This window comes from Nuphar pumila, chromosome 6, assembly GCF_984573655.1.
Source record: "Nuphar pumila chromosome 6, dmNupPumi1.hap1.1, whole genome shotgun sequence".
Taxonomy (NCBI): domain Eukaryota; kingdom Viridiplantae; phylum Streptophyta; class Magnoliopsida; order Nymphaeales; family Nymphaeaceae; genus Nuphar; species Nuphar pumila.
This window is the reverse complement of record NC_143254.1, coordinates 99,209,463-99,225,364: the sequence shown is the minus strand read 5'-3', so window position 1 is coordinate 99,225,364 and position 15,902 is coordinate 99,209,463. Positions and strand designations below refer to the sequence as shown.

Genomic DNA, 15,902 nt, shown 5'->3' with positions numbered 1-15,902 from the left:
ACCATGTATTGGGACGTTGCAAGTTCAAAACCCAGTGGTATGTTGTGCAACTGGTGGGGTCAGACGCTTGCCTTTCAAAAAAATGTCAGTGGTTAGAAAAGCCAACCGAATGCATATTCTCCTTTTCTTTGGTCAGAGAACACTAGTCAAATAATTCATAAGAGAGAGAGAGTTTCACAACTCACAAGGTGTCAAAAGAGAGGGAGAGAGTTACCAAGTCACTCTGAAGGCCTGCAAAAGGTTTCCAACCCCACTTTCTGGTGTTAGTCACGAGGTGTCAAAATAGGTGGAGAGAGAGGGAGTGCTATTTACCAAGTCACTCGGAAGGCCTGTCAAAGTTCCCAACCCCACTTTATGGTGTTAGTCACAAGGTGTCAAAAAGGTGGGTACATAAAAATGTCAAGCTTTTTCTATGGGTCAAAGTCCCCCCACTAGAATGAATGGGCACACTGCCCAACACCCATTTAGGCCTACACCCGTTTTTTGTTTGGTATGATGGCACTTATTATCATCATCACTATCACTATCACTATCTTATTCTCATTTAGGCCGCGTAGCAAGAAAAAGAAAACACTACAGTGACCCCTCACTTTATATGTATAAAACTATTAACACTAGTTTGGGTCTAAAACTAACTGGGCCAATTTGGCCACACCACACTACCGTCACCCCCATCTTTTAAATGTGGCTTTGGGTTGCCTTGGATGCTTGGAAGTGACCTCTCTCTCTCTCTCTCATTTCTCACTAGAGTTGTCGGTGTGTTTGTCTTGAGCCTCAACTTGAAGTTGTTCCTCGCCCTTTCCCTCTTTTCCCCTTTTCTTGCTGTTGGTAGAATTTACTCTTCTCCACTCGTCCCTCTTCTGCAACTTATAAGCGTGGGAAGAGGCATCAGAGTGTTACTTTCTTTTGTGCAGGCTGCCGACTGGCTCTCATCTCCAAGGTATATTATAAACAAATCTTGATTTTTTTCGTTTATATTGTGGGTCTTTTAGTGACGGATTTAACGCTTTAGATCTGGAGCCTGTGCAGTTTTTTCTTCGTATTTTTTAACATGTTTGTGCCCAAACTGGGCAGATCTGCATGATTTTCCATGGTTTTTTAGAATATTATTTTGTGGGTGTTGGTTTTTTTATTTTGGAAGATGGGTTTGTTTATTTTGCATATATTGTGGTTTTGATGTGTTGAAGTTTTGTGTTTTTTGGTAGTTCTACATAGTTGGGGGAATCTAGGGTTTGGTGTTGCAGTTGGGATTTTGGGTTTCTTGAACCATGTTGAGGCAGTCGTCTAGCAGGAATCAGAGGACCAAAGGGTTTAAGATCAAACATGGGTTGCAGATTGTTTTGTTGATTGCTGTGTGTGTGTGGTTGTTGTATCAAGTTAAGCATTCACATGACAGAAAGCAGACTTTGGATCAGAGCAATGCAAGGATCTCGGAGAAGGTGGAAGAGACTTGGCATGAAGTTCTTAGTCTTGGGAGGAAGGATCTCAACAATCGGATTCAGATGGTGACGGATAAACCAAAAGAAGATAGGGAAGAAGAGGAGGAAGATGAAGGAAGTCGTGAAGTTAGGGAAGAAGAGGAGGAAGCGGAAGGAAGACACGAAGAAAATGAGGACGAAGAGAGAGGCGGCGGAGACGACGAGATAGACGAGCGCGATCAAGAGAAAACAGATGACGATGCTGAGCAGGAGGAGGAGTTTATGGATGATGAAGAGAAGGAAAGGGGAGGTAATAAGGCTGGTCAGTTTGATGACACAGGCTCATTGGAAACCCATGAACATGACAATGGTGATGCAGGATCACATGATGGAGAAAGCACCTCGCATGGGTTGATTCATGATACGCAAATCATAAGATCTGATATCGCTAATTCGGAACAAGAGAAAGCTTCTGATGAACAAGGGGAAGGTTCCAATGAGCCTGATCCTGATAAAGAGAAGGAGACCATCGATGCTACTTCATTGCAAACAAGAACAGAGGAGGCTGCTATCAAGGAAGTGGAACCCAGCAGAAATAGCAGTGAATTGCCTGTAGTTTTAAGAGAGGCTGAAACAGTTGATGGTCCTCCGCAAAACGAGACGGGTAATGAAAAAGTTAGTGCTGTGAAATTATCAGAGATACAGGATGAATCCCATCTGAATTTGACAGTTTCAGACTTGGACAAGCAAACAAAATCACATGATAACTCCACATCAGAAAATGCAGAAACCCCTGTTTCAGTTCTACAAGATGGTGGTACTGTATCAGAAGATGGTTCTGTTGAATCTCAAGATTCAAACATAACTCTGTCAGAGTCTCAGGATCAAAACATAACTCTGTCAGAGTCTCAAGATCAAAACACAACTTTGTCTGAATTTCAAGACCATAACACAACTCTATCAGAGCTTCAAGATCAAAATACAACTCTGTCTGAGGAGCAAACAGAGAAGACTGATACTATATCTGGAGGCGGGGAGACAGATGAACATTCGGAGTCGCTAGCTGTAGATGAAGCAGGCCAGACGGAGAATTCCGTGGCTACTGAGGAAGAAAGAGATGCCCTTACAGATCTGGCAACCTTGCCACAACATGGAGATGAAGAGACGAACACTGAGGCTGTATCAGCAGAGTAACAATTTTGAAGAATTTCTGGGGACCTTTGTATGCTTTTCCAACTCAAGCAACTTGGGTTGGTGTGTAACCAAGTACTTTTTTATCTACCTTTGCTGGAAAAATGAAGATGCAGATATGAATATCTTACTGCTTGCTTATGTTCTAGTTTTCCTCTTTTCATGTTTAGTTTTCATGGAATGGAAACCCTTTGGATCTTGTACAAACGTTGGAACCGATTAGTATGCTACGAAGTTTTAAATTGATATTTCACCTGCTATAATATGTTCAACCCATAAATATAAATAAACCTATAGGAAAAGTTATAGTTGAGGGGAAGCAGTTGACTTTGTGACAATCTTGTGTTTAAAGATCACCCTTGTTCTTTTTATTGTTTATTATTTTCATTCATTGCAGTGTTCTGGTCTTGAAAAGCATACTATGCTGATAGACAGATTCGCCAACTGATGCTTATTTGAGAGAAACTATCAATACAGATTGTCAATAATAACTTCGGCCCAGTTTATCCAATATGTGATTAACTTCAGATTCAAATGTAGATTATCCAAGAATAAACTTGGGATCCAGGGATCTCTTAAGTGATCCCTTATCTGCCACAGCCAATCACGTCTGCATTTTGAGTGGGGCATGCACTATGTTGCCATGGGGCCATGGAATGCTGTCATGTGATTGGCTGCGGGTTAGTAAGGGATCACTTAAGAGACCCCTGGATATCCTATTAAAAATTGTTCTACAAACATGAAGATTGGGATTTTCATCTGAGAATCAGCTGCTGATGGTTTGCACAAAGATGGATCCAAGAGGATGTTTCCTTCTAGTCGATAAGCCTTTTAGGCTATGTTTTGGGAGCTGGCCCTTGGGTCTGCATTTGCAGAATTTAGGCTCTGTTTGGGAGCAGGAGATGGGAGGGGAAATGTGGAGTTAATAAATGCTACCTACCCCATTTACGCTCATTGATGTTTGGGAGCCAGGTTCAAGTACCACTCTCATCAACCCTTTTCTTTAACCTTGGTGTAGTATAGCAGCATTGGACCAACGAGGATAAATAAGGATCGTTCCTCAATGAGTGAAAGCACCACCAAAATACCATCGGGGCGGGAGGCACTGTATTTGCTAACTAGTAACTACCACCTCACAGCGGTCAATGGGGAATTGGAATCTGTGGCTCCGATGGCAGCACCCTAAAATTCCACCTTTTCTACACTCCCAAACATGCTTGGGCATTGTGGATTCCATCGCTCTGCTGAGGCGACCTCCAAAGGGCAGTTCCCAAACAAAGGCTTAGAGTAAAGCCTAATGCCAGTCATGAAAGCAAATCTGACCCACTTAATTGTCTCCCTTTGAAACAGCAAGGTCTTCCATGGATGAACATCCTTAATTAAATATGATATCAAAACTCTAGTTGCATCCATGTCGCCAGTATTTTAAATTCACAGTGATAAAAATCATAAATTCAGTTCACCTTAAATTTGCTTGATATTTTGACCATGCCACTACTCCATAGTGTATAAATATAATCATGGACTAATAAGAAGTTAGGTTTACATGCATGATGCGTTTGTACGACTTTAAATAGTTTTGTCATTCTTTGTTAACTGAAATTGTGCATAATTTATTCAACTATGACCTAACACTGTCGGCCACTTATTGACTTTGACAGATTTAGGACGCGGTTCAGAGTTCAGACTACCTAGTACCAAAGCATTTGATGTAAGTGTTCAAATTATAAAAAAAGTAAAAAAACAGCCTTTTTTGGGGGGGGAAGCAAATTTGTTTTTTTTAAATGAGGCATGATCATGCATTGGATGCCGTGCATCCACGTGATGAACGGCAACCCAACACCATGATTGGATATTTTACCTCTCAGATGGGTCCTACAATTTTTTCAGAGCTATTCATCATCTAGACAAACGGCATCTAAAGCTCAAAAAATGAACGGCTGAAAAGCAAGAAAAAATGGTAGTGTTTGGTTACCGCTTATCTCATGGATGAACGGCATCCAAAGCGCTTCTGGCGATATTATCATCAGTGGTGTCTCTGACCTGACACGGTCTCTTTTAAAATTGATATATCTGGCAACAGCACGATCCAATGGGTGTATACCTATTACCTAGGATGTAACTGGGTCGGGCTTTGTCAGACCCTTTCTTATAATTAGACCCAGGGCTGACCCATTTGCTTCAGATTTGGGTCTGAATCTATGTACGATGGAAATTGTAGACTTGTGTGGGTTAATGGGCGTGGCTATAACTTGTGTCGGGCATAAATTGTAGACTTGTGCTGGGTTTTAAAAAAAAAATAGCTTTTCAATTGGGATAAAAGTTGGATCTAGACTTGATCCAATTTTATTCAGGTTTGGGTCTGCATGAGTGAAATTGCAGACTTGCATGGATTAATGGGTTCGTCATAATTCAGGTCCGGTATACACAGGACAAGTTTTAAATTGACCCATTTCTTAATCAGGTCGGATATCATATCATCCCTTAACTAGGGGTGAAATGGATTGGATATAATCAGTTATTTGATCCAAATCCAGCATATTATTTTCAGTTTTGGATCCTTAAAACAATATCTGGCTAATGCATTTGGGTCAGATGTAGATATGCTTAATTTATTTTCACAATCGGATTTGGGTTGGTTTGAGTGGTGGGTCAGTTCAGGTTTGGATTATGAAACAAGCTTGAGTCAAAATCAGGTTTGAATACAAATTGGGTCGAGCATAAAAAACAGTTGGGCGTAAACAGACTCAGGCCTATATTTTTCTTGCCAAAAAAACAAGGCTGTTTCTGAGATGGGTATAGATTTCAGACCAGACACACCCACAGGTATCGGATTGGTTTTGGAATATCGGTTTGCATCTGATATACCAAACCCAACCCAGTTACACCCCTACGCACACATCGGGCATAACCCAGATCAGTTTAATTAAGAAAACCTGCACCAACTCCTAGTGAAATATGCATTAGCATGTAAACAGCTCAGATCTTTTCGGATTTGAATTCAAATTCCAACTCAGATGTAAAAATACTAAAGCTGAATTGAGATTCTTTGTCAATTAGATTTGATTTCATTTAACAGATCTGACTAAAAGGGCCAGATTCGCAGACATCCAACTGAAAAAAAAAAAACCCTTCCATCACCAACCCTAAATTGACTAGCCACTGGTTGGCAAAATCTTTGAAGTCTCCCCTGCCCACTAGAGAGTATACCCAGCCTCGACGGCAAGCGAGAGTAGATAAAGGAAGCCACCATTCCTTGGGGCCCAAAAGGGTGACAGCATCCATGATTCTTCGTAAGGAGACAAAGTTCTTGACCTTCCATCATTGACAGCGACAACTTAATTATTAGGCAAATGACTAAAGGTTTTAGGCCGTTCAGAACGAGATATGTATAGAATAATGTGCTCCTAACGGTTCAGATCTATCATAAAACACTTCAAAACTATGGGGCAGTACGAGAAATGGGACCTAATATATATATATATAACCAGCATGCTTTTTTACTTGGAATTATTAAAAGCTAATACCAATAAGTCCTTTTTGGACAGGATAAATTAGCAATTCCTGTAATTTCCAGAAATTCAATCAGGCTGCTGAACAAGGGTCCAAACATTGGAAATAGTGGGTGAACAAAAACATAGAAAGAGAGGAAGGCAATACTAAAGGAAACATAGGATGAAAGGACGGAAAAGTCTTTATGATGAACATGGAGACCATCCTAAAGTTGTTCCCCAACTAACAAGCTGGTCTTTGATTGAACATAATCATGGCTCACGTCCAAGTCTCATAACAATCAAAATTATTTCTTGCTTTGTCACAAAAAATAGCAGTTGGCAATAACATTCTCAATCCAATCAGGCAAGTCTGTTCAGGAGAAAGATCCGAAGGAAAAGGATATCAATGCTCAGAGTGCTTCGTCTCAAAGAGGCCATCAGGACCTGCAGGACATTATGCCAAAGACCTCTAAGTCAAACCGGTGCTCACATCAGAAACAAGTGTATATAACTAAATTCACTTCAGAAAGCTTCAACGTTTCATTTCTAACTGTAGGTATGGTAGAAAGGAATTTTTTTACAAAAATACAATCAATAAAGAATTCTCTCAAAGTTTCTGCACAATCCCTGACAAACTTGAAAACTAACCATGTAGTATGAAGTAATGACAGCATCAACAAATCCACAAAATCATTAAAAAGAACACAGCATTATGCCTATCCTATATATAAAACCTACTAAAAGACGGCCAGGGAAAAAGAATAAAAAGAATGTGTAATGTCACGAATGGTCAAGACTAGCTGCTTCACTATGGAGAAAATGAGATACCAAGTCCAAGAAAACTAATTATACATACCCTGTATCAGCTTCCTCACAGCCCAAATTGTTTTGAATGAGAACAGCAACACAAAAATCAGAAAAGAGTTTTCCTATCATGATGTTCCGCACTGACGCAAATTGTATATACTTTTTATGTGTGGACCAAGTTGAACCAGCACTTCGTTATCTTAAGTGCAGTTTTTGCAATCAAAGCTCTCTGTGTATGACTTTTGAGTTTTGAACCATCTTCAACTGTTATTTCTAACAAGGGAGCTGATAATAGATAGATAAATTCTCTCAATTGAACCAACAAATTCAAAGCCCATCATATTCCAAAAATAACAAAGACTTTGGTTACCATTTTTACTCAATAAAAGTATTCTGCTATGACCAAGAAAAAAACCTTGTGTAAAATAGGCACTAAAATCGTTCCATTGTCTCTTGGCAACAGGTTTAAGTCCTAGCTTCAGTCTGCTGCTTTTATTATGGATAGACACACAAGCCTTCAGCAACATGTCATTAGTGACTGAACAAAGTTGACGCCACCTTAATATGACCCTTGAACTGTTAAAAACTCAAGTAAACATCATAACTTCATCTCTAGTCAACTCCAACCAGGGCAAGGGGAAGCCAGAGATTCATCTAAACATAAATTCCCTTCCATTACAGATACATTATACTTAAAAACTACATTTTAAACTTTCAAACAAGAACACCTATCCCCTTTACTAATGGAAAAATTAGTTATAACATTTCAATGGAAATAAACATGAACTGGTCTTGATTATATGTGACAGTTGTGTGAGGTAATGGTGGCTGGCCATCTGTCCAATTAAATGATGGTTTAGCCATTTTCTATTCGGTTGTTTCTTTCTTTGTTTGTTTTTCACATAAGAGGCAGTTTGTATGTAATGATTTATTGTTCATTACAAATATCAAAGAGAAACACATCAAAACAGAAATTTTTTAAATGAAACCAGTTACTTTCTTCTTAAGGGAAAAGAGGACTTCATCTTTGGGCTAATCAATTTGGGTTTCCCAAAAAGACACACTGGTAGACAGAATTTTGAGATATGTTATCTACATATTTAAATGTGAGAGACTAGGTGAAACCTAATTGATTGGACTCCTTGGATGGACTAGTTGACCAACTAGTTCACCTACCTTATCTCCTCCTATGACAAAAATACTCATGCATACATCTGAAAAGATAGAAAAAATCTTTAGAATAAACACTAGGTTTTGGAAAATTGTGACTATTATTATGATTCATTTTTTAACTCCTAAGAGCTATCATTTTCTAAAAATATTAAAACATATGGATACATTCTTCATGTTTATCATGATATAATGAACTAATTTAATCACAACAGAGAACCATTAATACTGCTCTATAGCATCGTAACTCCTTCAAAATATCAGAGATGTGTGGCTATGACATTTGTCATTGTGATTTTAGGATGAGCTGAGGGGTTTCGCAACACCTTTATCTTAATCATCATTCATACAGAACAACCGAAGATATAGCACAAGTTAAATATACAGATAAGCTGTTTTACTTCAAAATATATACGGATAACCTGTTATGGATGTGAACGACATAAATGCAAAAAAAAAGGAGCATCAGAAAAAGTGAGCATCATATCAATTTAGGAAAACATACTCGCTGAGATATCCGTGTGCGAATATGAATCTAGCTGTGAATATAATGCATAGACAATACAACAAGAATAAAGTTATACGAAACATACCCCATGGAAACTCCTTGTTACGAATGTGCAAGTATGGGTATGGCTGCATATAAATTTCAGTAAATAGAAAAAAAAATTAGAGACATGTTAGTTGACAACTGTCACTAATTCTGTTTCGAAGCAACTAAAAGAAAATCTATCCATTACAGCATCAAAATGTTTAAAATTGGCCAAGACCATACACAAATTTGTATGGACATATTTAACAAAATTCAAATGTTTAAAAGGCAACAAAACAAAGTATTATTTACTATTTGAAAAATCCACTTTTATGAAACATATAATTGCAGTAACAAAAAACCAAAGCATTCGGCATAGATGCAATTTTTAACAATAACACTAGCAGCCTGAAGCAATTTCATGGTACCAAACTTAACTTTCAAATTCGTTGTCCCTATAACGTCTCACAAGGAAAAAAGGAAACAAGGAAATGAAGGAAATCCAACAATGCAATAAAACGAAAGGTACATCAAGAAATTCATTAGAGTAGATCAGAGGGAAAAATTCATTATAATAGCAGTGTCCCACCATAACTTCCTTATCTCTGGCCAAGTGAAATAGGATAAGGAAAGTGACAGGAGTTCCCAACTAAGCCAAGCATCCTTCAAGAATTTAATCTTTAAGACCATCCAATATTATTCTGGTTATTTCTTTGAAAAGATTCAGCATGCTAGCCAAGCCTTGCTAAATACCTGATTCTCTTCTCCACCTTTCCTTCCAGTCCTGGAGACATGGAGATCAAACAAAGTTGTAGTTGTGCTTCAATAGCCTGAACCCCTCCTTGCATAGCAGCCCCCACCATTTTGCAAGGAGGGTGGCTTTCAATTGAAGGATCCTCTTAATCCTGACAGTCTCTAAAGGATTCAGAAGAACCGAATGTTATCTCTACTCACCATGAGTACCCTTCCATCCTGAAGAATCTTAATCTGATAGACAGAAAATACAACGGGATGCAGCTTAGGATGCATCTAATGAAAACTGTCCTGGCTGCTAGAAAAAGGTATCTTGCAGACCAGTTGTGGCTCCTTTTGGGAGCCCAATCATCAAGGTCCCTCCAACGAGTCACCTTTGATTTTCCCTTTTGCATCCATAAACCAAGATCCTTCACAGGCAACAGACTAGTTTGAGTTTCCTAACACCTGTTCAGATACACTTTGCACTGACTCAGTCATGTTGAACTTGAAACTAATCAGATTGTACTTCTCCTCATATCAGGGCAGACATCACCAGCATCATATTTGGGTTTCATTCCCTACACCAGAAATCAGATTATCATAAAAAACTGAGTAATTGGAAGCAGGATGCCTGTGATAAACCATGATCCAGACTTCCCTTGCCAGCAATGATAAAGAGCAGCAGTGATATTGGGTCACTTTGCCTCAAACTCCTTGACATAGGAAAAGTATTCCCCTGATGTCATCATTGATGAGCAAGAATACAGCGGCTGAGTTCCCATACCTTCCAAACAAAATAATAATAAGTCCCACTCAACCGAGCCAAAAAATCTTCTCCAGGGCCAATTTCAGCAAGAAAGCATTTTTATTTGCCCTTGTCAATTGAATATGTTGCTTCTTTGACTATCACAAATTACAACACACTCTTGGATGTATTTTCCTGGGTTATATGCATGCACATTAGGGGGTAGGATCTCAATTAGAACTGCCTTCAGTCATTAAGCCAGGGCACTGTTATGGTCTTATACGAACCATTTACTATCACTATCAGGCAATATTCGGTAATGGCTTCCAGTTCTGCTTCCTAACACATTTAGGATCAAAATATCAACCAACCAGCTGAGTTTCCTAATATCTTGCCATTTGTATGAAACTCCTACATCATTTCCGTAACCTTTCCTTCGCAGTCCTGTGATAATATTAATTAATTGCAAACTTTCAAAACCAGAAACTTTATGATCCGCAATGTCCCAAATGACCTTGACTCCAGTTTCTGTAATCTCTATTCCAATATATTCCTCTGCTCACATGAAATCTTATTAAATGCAAGACTGGAGAAAATATAACCCTCTCTACCCAAGGATTGGAATATTTGCTTGAAGAAATTCATGGCACTCGATAGAGAGTGAGGGCCTTGCATCAACGAGAGAGAGAGAGAGAGGCCTCAGCTCACCTCACAGAGAGAGAGAGAGAGGGCCTCCTTGGCTCGCCTCGCAAAGACAGAGAGAGAGACTCCTCGGCTCGCCTCAGAGAGAGAGAGGGGGACAGAGAGCACCTGGCTGCTGGCTGCCGGCGGTCGTCGGTCATCATCATTCGATGGCTAGGGTTCGAGAAGGGGTGAGAGAGAACGAGACCCTTCTCGAAAAAAAAATCCCTTTTAAAGGGTTAAACCGGTTTGTCTCGATACGACCTGGTACAAAATCTGAGACTACTCAAAGAATTGGGACCGAATCACCTCAGTCCTGAAACATCCAATTCATGACGAAATCGGCGACTCGCCAAATCAGCCGATCCTGGCTAAACCATGACTGGCCTGGATCGGCGGCCCAGTTAGTGGGCGATCCGATCGAACTTAGGCAATTCCCGAGTCAGATCGCCGGGTTGACAACTATGCCTCAAGGTGCAAAACAACATTGGAGTCTCTCACAATACACCAGGGAAGATCAATGGTATTTTGGATACCATCCAATATGCACCAATTTTCTTCTTCCTACTGTCGGTGACTGATGCATAAACTATCATCAATAGTACATGACACTAAAGGGGCATTCAAAGCATGGATGCACTTGTCCGACAGGTGTTGCATCCAACTTTTGGTGTTGTCTTGCGTTTGCAAGACTTACAAATAGGGACAAAACAACCTCCACACCATTTTGTCCCATTTGGGGGTCTGACTCTGGTGTCCAGGCAGCCCATATCCGAGGATGCAAACACACTCTAAGAGACCAATTTCCAAAATCACAAAAGCTGAAAATTATCCTAAATAGAATTGCCTTCCTCCAAAATCCTTCTATAATACACTTGTGTCGGTGAGAACAAACATGATTTTTTTGCTACACAACAACAGTCTCAATTTTGTTAATACAGCTTCAATCTATCAATTCCAACTTGATTTTCAAACAAACAATAAACATCAAGTTTTTGCTGTCTTAGGAGGACAACAACAAAAGATTGCCACACTCCAAAACTGATGCCCATGCACTTTGATTCCCTTATGTACATCTCAACTTGTTGATGATCACCAAGGACTTCCTCCTAGGTCTAAGAATATCCAAAATTAGACAATCCCTTAGAACTTTTAGTTCTCTAGCAAAAGTCTTATTTCCACCATAGCATGCCTTCAGACTTTTATAGCACAATATCTAAATGATTCCCGTCTTCACCCACATCATCTACAAATTGCTCAGCAGTCATCCACTTGTAGATACCCATTAAGTCTTTAGCATAAACCAAATCTAGGCACGTTATAACCTTCCCTCTTTCTAGTGCCATTCTATGATAGTGGGTAGGGCTGCACAACAAGCCGAGCTAGCTTGAGCTTGGCTCGACCCATTTAAGCTCAACTTGAACTCGTCCAAAAAAATAAACGAGTCAAAATTGAACAATGGTTTAAGCTTGATATAGATAAACGAGCCAGGATGGAACAGACAGTCAAGCACGGTTGAGCTCGATTAGCCCGATTAAGCTCGCTTCATATAGGTATATGACACCTTAAGTTTAGCATATATGTCATTTTTGTTGAAAAGGCTAACAAGAAAAGGGCTTACCCTAATGGGTAAGTCAGTGGCCTTTCACAGAAGAGTGCTGAGATCATATCCCAGCACACTCCTGTTCAACTAAATTTTTTTATTAAAGCAAACATGGTCAGCTCGAGCCGAGCCAAGCCGAGCTTGAACATGAGATTTTTTTACAAGCCAAGTTCGAGCCAGCCCAAGCTTGCTCGAACTGGGCTTCTGTGCACCCCTAATAGTGGGAGCTCGTTGAAGCAAAAAGCCTTCTGCTTGAGCATTGATTCAGGTCATTCATCCTAATGGCCTCTCTAGTCACCTTGCGCAACTAGCAACTCCCTTAATTATTTTTTCCATTTTGAAAAAGCACAAAGGATTGGTCAGCATGGTCACACAAAAGGAGTTCTGCGCAAAACACAAAATTTGAATTTCCATGTGAAAATGCTTCCCTAGGAGTGGGGACTTAACCACATTTCCAAATGAAAATCTTATTTTTGTGTGAAAAACATGAGCCGCGTGTATTCAAGGAGCAAGAGTTGACGTCTCCCCTAAATATGATAGCCCCCTAGAAAAGTAGTTGACAATGCATTTCATAAGTTTTCCAAGCCCCACTAGCACACAAGCATACAGTAAAAGGGAAAATAAAGGAAGAACATGAAAATAGAAAGAAAACATAAGGAAAATGGGAAAAATTACTTTCTTTTAAAATGGGTAAGAAAAATCCAAGAAATTGAGGGATTGTGATCCCTAAACTTTCCCAACTGAATCCCCTAAAAATCAGTGTTTCCCTTACTCAACATGGCTTGAGAGAACAAAATTGGGAAGAAAAATAAAGAGAAAGGTACATATCGTGATTTTTACTCAAAACATATTGTGATATATTACAATACCTAATTTTTCTTTTTCTATGAAATCTCTAAGTTTATGGCTGAGTAGTGATATATCATGTTAATATGGTGACAAATAGTTGTTTCTATTACCATGTTCACACCATGATTCCATGGGCTTGCCAGGATATCTTGTGCGTATTCAAACCTCTTTTTTATTTCACCAGACTCCATGATCCATTGCATGGCAATTTTAGTTTATCCACAAACCTAAATTTTACCAATCTACAAGTTACGAAAGAAAGGGGAATGAAGGAAAAGAAGATATCATGATACAGCCACAACACTCTCTTACTACAATCGAGGAAAAAAAATGCCACGCTTAAGGAGGCAATCCACCTTAATACGATAGTCTAGAATGTTGGGAATACTCCCCAAAAAAGGAGAAATCAAAACCTCTCTAAATCTCCAAAGCAGGGATTAGTTTGTTCCTCTCAAGAAAGTTGCTCAAGTCTTAAAAAAACAAAAAAGAAAAAAGGAAACACTCATGGTTCCTCTCTCCTCCCCCACCCCCCTCTCTTGTCCTCTTCTTATATCCAAATGAAATCATGGTCCTACCACTCAAAAAAGAATTAAAAAATGTATAAATAATCGATATTAATTAATTTCTTCCCGTGAGAAAGGAAATCTCCAAATAAAATCATGGACCTACCACTCATTCCAAAGAATTTAAAAATTGGACAAAGAAGCCATATGAAATAATTTCTTCTCAAGGGGAATGATATTAGAGAGTGAGATAAGAGTATAAACTCTTTTATTTCGCTCAACTAAGAGAAAATGAGAAATGTACAAATAAAAGAGTAACATAAGACTTCCACAAATACACAAATTATGCACTAAACAGAAAAATAGCAACTTTTCAATAGGCTTAATTGATATAAAAAATAAAACCATTGTAATTCTTATATTAGTTCGAGTGCTTCAATCTTCTAAACCAAAGGTATCCAGATTCTAGACAAGGAATAAAGCATAAGAAGAACAGCCAGTTAGCCACCAATTTACTCATACATGCTTGCTTGCCAGCACAAGCCGTGAGCCAAAATGGTGATGTGGCTAAGTCCTTTTCTCTCCTGGATCAGCTCCGCACAGCAAATTAACACTGCACTAAGTTCTTCATCCGGTTCCGTTCCCCCCACCGACTACTCAAGTTCACAACCGCTGCTCGTTAACATGAAATCAAGTTTCCACTATGTCTATACCGATCCGCACTTCAACAGAGGGAAGAAATCCAACAAGCAAAACGTAACGAGTTGTTTGCCATGATAATCATATACAAATTTTGGACAATTTTGTATTGGGTCTGATGAGGATGAGGAATCCGTTGTTTCAGGGAATATTTCATATCCACGCTGTCGGAAAACTTAACCAAAATACATGGGATTCCTAAAGGAAGCCATGCACAGAATATAACTTACACAAGTCACATGTCTGGATCAGACATTTGATCATAGGCCTCCGTAATAAACAATCAATGATAATGGAAACACTCAAACTAGCGCAATTCACCACAACCCCTCATAAACAACGCAATAACATAAACCCATGTCTCTTCTAAACTCAAGATCAGAACGGAAAACCACTGGGATCACAGAGATATCACACGCACACGAATGCGACAACCAATAGCAGCAGAAAACGAGGCCTAGCAAACTAAACAAACGTGTTGAAATACAAAATCATCATAATGACGCAAAGAACGAGAACGCAAAAAAACTAGACAGAAGAAAACTTACCGGAGGGGGATCGTGGTGACCGTGGCTGTGGGACAAGTTGTAGAAAGCGAGCACGGAGCACGTCACGATGCCGGCGTACGTTATCTTCTCCCATTTGCGCGTTTCATCTTCACCGCCACCGTTATCATTCAGAAACCGAATGTTTCCACACAAAAACGAAAACGAAAACGAAACAGACGGAAAACATCAGAATCACCGCATCTCAAAACCCTATAACGCTATCGCTTTCACAGAACGAACCGATAGACGGATGTAAAAGAAGGGGAAAAGGGAAGGGAACTCACAGTCATCGTCGTGAAGGGAGGAAGAGGAATACTTCCTATTGGCGTTGTTGGCAGATGGACGGCGGAGGATCCTTCCTCGACCAGGGAAGAGATTTCTGAGGCCCGATCTCACCATCGATTGAGCCATCTTTTTCTTCTTCTTCCTTCCGCTTCAGCTTCCTTCTTCGCGTCTTTTGCTCGACGCAGACGGAGATTAGGGAACGCTATTTTAGCCTCCATTGACCTGTAAACGGTTCCCAGGAGTTTTTGTGTGACCAAAATAACCTCCATCTTGCAGCGTACTTCTTGCGTACAAAGGAGAAAGAAGTGAAGCATTATTCGATTTGTATAGGGCATTTTGTGGATACCGACATAACGGGCGGGGGATGTAAATGGGTCGGATCTTATCCGTGGAGTTTTTGGGTTCTTTCTCCTTTATCTTCCGTTCAGGATTGAAAGGAATCGGATTGGCGTTGGCGTTGGCGTTGGCGTTGGCGTTGGCTCTGATTAGTTAGTGCCCCGATGGACGAGTTCGGGTCATGTTGAGTTCAACCTGGTAAGATTTTGAGTTTTTAATCAGGCTGAATCAGGTTTCAAAACTAAGACTTATTCCGGTCCTCACCCGACTGGCTCAAGCTGGCATGTCCAACTGGTGATATTTTGG

General features: G+C 39.7%; 2 protein-coding genes across 2 annotated transcripts; one reads left to right on the top strand and one right to left on the bottom strand.

Annotated features, from left to right (window-relative positions):
* Nucleotides 1-776: 776 nt before the first annotated feature.
* On the top strand, nucleotides 777-2,867 carry LOC149835376 (uncharacterized). Its single transcript, XM_090008449.1, has 2 exons — nucleotides 777-940; nucleotides 1,206-2,867. Exon 2 carries the CDS (start codon nucleotides 1,269-1,271, stop codon nucleotides 2,610-2,612), a length of 1,344 nt encoding a protein of 447 aa, XP_089864575.1. The 5' UTR covers nucleotides 777-940; nucleotides 1,206-1,268; the 3' UTR covers nucleotides 2,613-2,867.
* A 3,279-nt stretch (nucleotides 2,868-6,146) lies between these two features.
* Nucleotides 6,147-15,437, bottom strand: LOC149835375 (cytochrome c oxidase subunit 6a, mitochondrial-like). The gene is made up of 4 exons (XM_090008448.1): nucleotides 15,260-15,437; nucleotides 14,976-15,082; nucleotides 8,674-8,716; nucleotides 6,147-6,547 (listed from the first exon to the last, which is right to left on the bottom strand). Exons 1-4 carry the CDS (start codon nucleotides 15,384-15,386, stop codon nucleotides 6,507-6,509), a joined length of 318 nt encoding a protein of 105 aa, XP_089864574.1. The 5' UTR covers nucleotides 15,387-15,437; the 3' UTR covers nucleotides 6,147-6,506.
* Nucleotides 15,438-15,902: the final 465 nt, after the last annotated feature.